This window comes from Aplysia californica, unplaced genomic scaffold, assembly GCF_000002075.1.
Source record: "Aplysia californica isolate F4 #8 unplaced genomic scaffold, AplCal3.0 scaffold01367, whole genome shotgun sequence".
In the NCBI taxonomy this organism is placed as follows: domain Eukaryota; kingdom Metazoa; phylum Mollusca; class Gastropoda; order Aplysiida; family Aplysiidae; genus Aplysia; species Aplysia californica.
In genome coordinates this window covers 113,185-119,935 of record NW_004798637.1, presented here as the reverse complement: position 1 = coordinate 119,935, position 6,751 = coordinate 113,185, and the positions used below count along the sequence as shown (strand labels likewise).

At 44.6% G+C, this 6,751-nt stretch overlaps 1 protein-coding gene across 1 annotated transcript in view; it reads right to left on the bottom strand.

Annotated features, from left to right (window-relative positions):
• Window positions 1-2,085: 2,085 nt before the first annotated feature.
• The window catches only part of LOC101862768 (myotilin), a gene marked incomplete at both ends in the record, with an annotated part of 7,084 nt that continues 2,418 nt past the window's right edge, over window positions 2,086-6,751 (bottom strand). The window contains 3 exon segments of the mRNA XM_013090615.1: window positions 2,086-2,139; window positions 3,576-3,776; window positions 6,350-6,442. Coding sequence (XP_012946069.1) covers window positions 2,086-2,139; window positions 3,576-3,776; window positions 6,350-6,442 — 348 coding nt within the window.

Sequence of the window (6,751 nt, the reverse complement as noted above, 5' to 3'; positions counted from 1 at the left end):
TCTCTTTATGTCGCTCACGATTGTTCTCTATCCTTTCGTCGCGGGTGTGCCAGAATCAATTTTTTTGCTCTTATATGGAAATGTCTTTACTTTTGTTAGACTGAAGAAATCGCCAATTTTTTCGTTACATTGAAAGAAATGTCTATTCTTTGGTTACAAAGAAGGAAACGTCAATTCTCTAGTCACAAAGAAGGAAATGTCAATTCTTTCGTTACAAAGATGGAAATGTCAATTCTTTCGATACAAAGATGGAAATGTTGATTCTTTCGTTACCAAGATGGAAATGTTAATTCTTTCGTTACCAAGATGGAAATGTCAATTCTATCGGTACAAAAATGGACATGTCAGTTCTCTAGTCACACATATGACATGTCAGTTCTCTAGTCACACATATGACATGTCAGTTCTCTAGTCACAAAGATGGAAATGTCAATTCTTTAGTCATAAGGATGGAAATGTCAATTCTTTCGTTACAAAGATGGAAATGTCAATTCTTTCGTTACAAAGATGGAAATGTCAATTCTTTCGTTCTTTCGTTACAAAGATGGAAATGTCAATTGTCCAGTCATAATAAAAGAAACACAATTTCTCTAGTCACAAAAATGGACATATCAGTTCTCTAGTCACACATATGACAAGTCAGTTCTCTAGTCACACATATGACATGTCAGTTCTCTAGTCACACATATGACACGTCAGTTCTCTAGTCACACATATGACACGTCAGTTCTCTAGTCAAACATATGACATGTCAGTTCTCTAGTCACACATATGACATCTCTAGTCACACATATGACATATCAGTTCTCTAGTCACACATATGACATGTCAGTTCTCTAGTCACACATATGACACGTCAGTTCTCTAGTCACACATATGACACGTCAGTTCTCTAGTCAAACATATGACATGTCAGTTCTCTAGTCACACATATGACATCTCTAGTCACACATATGACATATCAGTTCTCTAGTCACACATATGACATGTCAGTTCTCTAGTCACACATATGACATGTCAGTTCTCTAGTCACACATATGACATGTCAGTTCTCTAGTCACACATATGACATGTCAGTTCTCTAGTCACACATATGACATCTCTAGTCACACATATGACATGTCACTTCTCTAGTCACACATATGATATGTCAGTTCTCTAGTCACACATATGACATGTCAGTTCTCTAGTCACACATATGAATTCTCTAGTCACACATATGACATCTCTAGTCACACATATGACATGTCAGTTCTCTAGTCACACATATGACATGTCAGTTCTCTAGTCACATATATGACATGTCAGTTCTCTAGTCACACATATGACATGTCAGTTCTCTAGTCACACATATGACATGTCAGTTCTCTAGTCACACATATGACATGTCAGTTCTCTAGTCACACATATGACATGTCAGTTCTTTAGTCACACATATGCCATGTCAGTTCTCTAGTCACACATATGACACGTCAGTTCTCTAGTCACACATATGACATGTCAGTTCTCTAGTCACACATATGACATCTCTAGTCACACATATGACACGTCAGTTCTCTAGTCACACATATGACATGTCAGTTCTCTAGTCACACATATGACATGTCAGTTCTCTAGTCACACATATGACATGTCAGTTCTCTAGTCACACATATGACATGTCAGTTCTCTAGTCACACATATGACATGTCAGTTCTCTAGTCACACATATGACATCTCTAGTCACACATGTGACATTTCTAGTCACACATATGACATGTCAGTTCTCTAGTCACACATATGACATGTCAGTTCTCTAGTCACACATATGATATGTCAGTTCTCTAGTCACACATATGACATGTCAGTTCTCTAGTCACACATATGACATGTAAGTTCTCTAGTCACACATATGACATGTCAGTTCTCTAGTCACACATATGACATGTCAGTTCTCTAGTCACACATATGACATGTCAGTTCTCTAGTCACACATATGACATGTAAGTTCTCTAGTCACACATATGACATGTCAGTTCTCTAGTCACACATATGACATGTCAGTTCTCTAGTCAGGCAGTAAGAAAATGTAAGTTCCACACGTACTCTCGGGATCCGCCTGTTTGGGGGCTGGCTTCAGGTCAATGATCTCCGCAGGGTCTGTGGGGGATCAACGGTCACATGGTTCAGGCAATGTTGACTCACAGTTTTACAGCATTTGTAACACAAACAGGTCATACAAGAGCTGAAGAAAACAGGAGTAGAGAGAAGAATGATAGATGTTTGATAGGAAAGAAGGAGGAGAGATAAGGACGATAGATGTTTGATAGGAAAGAAGGAGGAGAGAAGGACGACGATAGATGTTTGATAGGAAAGAAGGAGGAGAGACAAGGACGATAGATGTTTGATGGGAAAGAAGGAGGAGAAAGGACGACGATAGATGTTTGATAGGAAAGAAGGAGGAGAGATAAGGACGATAGATGTTTGATAGGAAAGAAGAAGGAGATATAAGGACGATAGATGTTTGATAGGAGAGAATGAGGAGAGACAAGGACGATAGATGTTGGATAGGAAAGAATGAGGAGAGACAAGGACGATAGATGTTTGATAGGAAAGAAGGAGGAGAGATAAGGACGATAGATGTTTGATAGGAAAGAAGGAGGAGAGAAGGACGACGATAGATGTTTGATAGGAAAGAAGGAGGAGAGACAAGGACGATAGATGTTTGATGGGAAAGAAGGAGGAGAAAGGACGACGATAGATGTTTGATAGGAAAGAAGGAGGAGAGATAAGGACGATAGATGTTTGATAGGAAAGAAGAAGGAGATATAAGGACGATAGATGTTTGATAGGAGAGAATGAGGAGAGACAAGGACGATAGATGTTGGATAGGAAAGAATGAGGAGAGACAAGGACGATAGATGTTTGATAGGAAAGAAGGAGGAGAGATAAGGACGATAGATGTTTGATAGGAGAGAAGGAGGAGAGATAAGGACGACAGATGTTTGATGGGAAAGAAGAAGCAAACCATAGCAGAGCACCCTCCAATCACCCACCCTCACACTTTCCATCCCCTGCAGTAAAACAGGTAGGTATGGGTGAGAGAGTCATACCTTTGAGGTGAAAGAGTCATACCTTTGAGGTGAGAGAGTCATACCTTTGAGGTGTGAAGTCATACCTTTGAAGTGAAAGAGTCGTACCTTTGAGGTGAGAGAGTCGTACCTTTGAGGTGAGAGAGTCATACCTTTGAGGCGAGAGAGTCATACCTTTGAGGTGAGAGAGTCATACCTTTGAGGTGAGAGAGTCGTACCTTTGAGGTGAGAGAGTCATACCTTTGAGGTGAGAGAGTCATACCTATGAGGTGAGAGAGTCATACCTTTGAGGTGAGAGAGTCATACCTTTGAGGTGAGAGAGTCGTACCTTTGAGGTGAGAGAGTCGTACCTTTGAGGTGAGAGAGTCATACCTCTGAGGTTGGGGTGAGAGAGTGTTACCTTTGAGGTGGGGGTGAGAGTCACACCTTTGAGGTGGGGGTGAGTCATACCATCGAGGTGGGGGTGAGAGTGTTACCTTTGAGGTGGGGGAGAGAGAGTGTTACCTTTGAGCATGGCGTGACACGTAGTTGACCCGTACGAGTTGCTAACGTTGAGGGAGTAGTGGCCGTAGTCGGTCTGCTGCACGTTGTAGATCTTGAGGCGATAGGACGTGATCCCCGTGTGGTAGCGCGCGTCTCGCGCTGGGTTAAATCTGGTTCTGTCCACGGGGATAGATTGTCCGTCTTTCATCCACCGCTCGGCGGCTGAAGAGAACAAGTGGGCACAGACTTGAGGGGACCACAGCACAGCCACACTTGGGGGGGGGGGGGGGGAGATTTGGAAACTCCGTACCCAGAAAAGGAATTTGGAAAAATCATCCCTTCCTTTTCACACAGACCTTCCCAGTTTTCTCCTTTTGAAATGTTACATTTTGATCATAATGTAATAATAATGATAATAATAATAACAACAATTATAATAATAACAATAATAACAAACAACAATAATAATAATAACAATAATGATAATAATGTTAACAATAACAATAACAGTTCTATCATTGACACGCTTTGACGTAGTCCGCTGCCCCACTTGTCACAATGATCAACGGGAAGGACTACTGCCCTCATACAGCCAGCACCCACACTCTACAGCAAACTCTGTGTGTTCACCAACTCTCACTAACAAACTCTATGTGTTCACCAACTGTCACTAACAAACTCTGTGTGTTCACCAACTGTCCCGTGAAACTGTAGAGGTAGGACACACCACCTGGCACAACTCTCACTAACAAACTCTATGTGTTCACCAACTGTCCCGTGAAACTGTAGAGGTAGGACACACCACCTGGCACAACTCTCATTAACAAACTCTATGTGTTCACCAACTGTCCCGTGAAACTGTAGAGGTCGGACACACCACCTGGCACAACTCTCACTAACAAACTCTATGTGTTCACCAACTGTCCCGTGAAACTGTAGAGGTAGGACACACCACCTAGCACAACTCTCACTAACAAACTCTCACTGGGCAAATGTCCCCTAAGGATATTGAGAAAGGGAAGACAAGGCGGGCAACCTACTCAAATGTAACAGATACCCAGGAAGTAACAGTTTCCACGAGGGAGAACGAGCCAGGAAGTAACAGTTTCCACGAGGGAGAACGAGCCAGGAAGTAACAGTTTCCACGAGGGAGAACGAGCCAGGAAGTAACAGTTTCCACGAGGGAGAACGAGCCAGGAAGTAACAGTTTCCACGAGGGAGAACAAGCCAGGAAGTAACAGTTTCCACGAGGGAGAACGAGCCAGGAAGTAACAGTTTCCACGAGGGAGAACGAGCCAGGGAGTAACAGTTTCCACGAGGGAGAACAAGCCAGGGAGTAACAGTTTCCACGAGGGAGAACAAGCCAGGGAGTAACAGTTTCCACGAGGGAGAACAAGCCAGGGAGTAACAGTTTCCACGAGGGAGAACAAGCCAGGGAGTAACAGTTTCCACGAGGGAGAACAAGCCAGGGAGTAACAGTTTCCACGAGGGAGAACAAGCCAGGGAGTAACAGTTTCCACGAGGGAGAACAAGCCAGGGAGTAACAGTTTCCACGAGGGAGAACGAGCCAGGGAGTAACAGTTTCCACGAGGGAGAACGAGCCAGGGAGTAACAGTTTCCACGAGGGAGAACAAGCCAGGGAGTAACAGTTTCCACGAGGGAGAACGAGCCAGGGAGTAACAGTTTCCACGAGGGAGAACGAGCCAGGGAGTAACAGTTTCCACGAGGGAGAACAAGCCAGGAAGTAACAGTTTCCACGAGGGAGAACAAGCCAGGAAGTAACAGTTTCCACGAGGGAGAACAAGCCTGTTTCTCTCTAGGAATTCCTGTAGCTACACCACTGTAGGAAGCCCTGTAGCTACACCACTGTAGCCCTGTAGCCACACCACTGTAACCCTGTAGCTACACCACTGTAGCCCTGTAGCTACACTACTGTAGGAAGCCCTGTAGCTACACCACTGTAGGAAGCCCTGTAGCTACACCACTGTAGCCCTGTAGCCACACCACTGTAGGAAGCCCTGTAGCTACACCACTGTAGGAAGCCCTGTAGCTACACCACTGTAGGAAGCCCTGTAGCCACACCACTGTAGTAAGCCCTGTAGCTACACCACTGTAGCCCTGTAGCCACACCACTGTAGCCCTGTAGCTACACCACTGTAGCCCTGTAGCCACACCACTGTAGGAAGCCCTGTAGCTACACCACTGTAGCCCTGTAGCTACACCACTGTAGCCCTGTAGCCACACCACTGTAGCCCTGTAGCTACACCACTGTAGCCCTGTAGCTACACCACTGTAGGAAGCCCTGTAGCTACACCACTGTAGCCCTGTAGCTACACCACTGTAGCCCTGTAGCCACACCACTGTAGCCCTGTAGCTACACGGCCTATCTTGTGTGGCGTGTTTCAACAATCACAACTGGAACCTGAACCTCACGTGTCACCAGTACATGTAACCCATACCACTGATTAAGAAACCGCAATTATAAAAACTGTCCAAAGTTTGAGCTCCACCCATGTGAACATGTGACCACTGGTTCTATAGTTCCCATCTCTCCACATCATTTGGGAGGTTCTTTCATTTGATTTGTTTTTGGCAATAATGTTCTGGCCCATACACCACAATAAATAGATCATTTAAGAGCCACAGATCAGAGGTGTTACTAGAGAGTAACATACTGACAAAATAGAAGAGAAAAGGACAATAGACGTTTGATAGGAACGAAGGTGAAAAGTACATCGGAGCACCCACCAACCCCCCCCCCCCCCCCCGGACGTCTTCCCTGTGCCAAGACTTACGAGAATCGGGATATCCGTTGAACCAACAGGCAACTTTGGCGTCACCTCCCACCGCCGCCGTCTGCACAGGAAGTCGATCGATGACCGGAGCATCTGGGAACAGAAATGTCCGTGTTCTTACGCCCCCATCAACACATTTTAGGTCATCTACACATTTAGGTCATCTACACATTTAGGTCATCTAAACATTTAGGTCATCTACACATTTAGGTCATCTACACATTTAGGTCATCTAAACATTTAGGTCATCTACACATTTAGGTCATCTACACATTTAGGTCATCTAAACATTTAGGTCATCTACACATTTATCCCAGCAGACAGACCCGGGCTGAGAGGGATACAACATCCCAGCAGACAGATCCGGGCTGAGAGGGATACAACATCCCAGCAGACAGACCC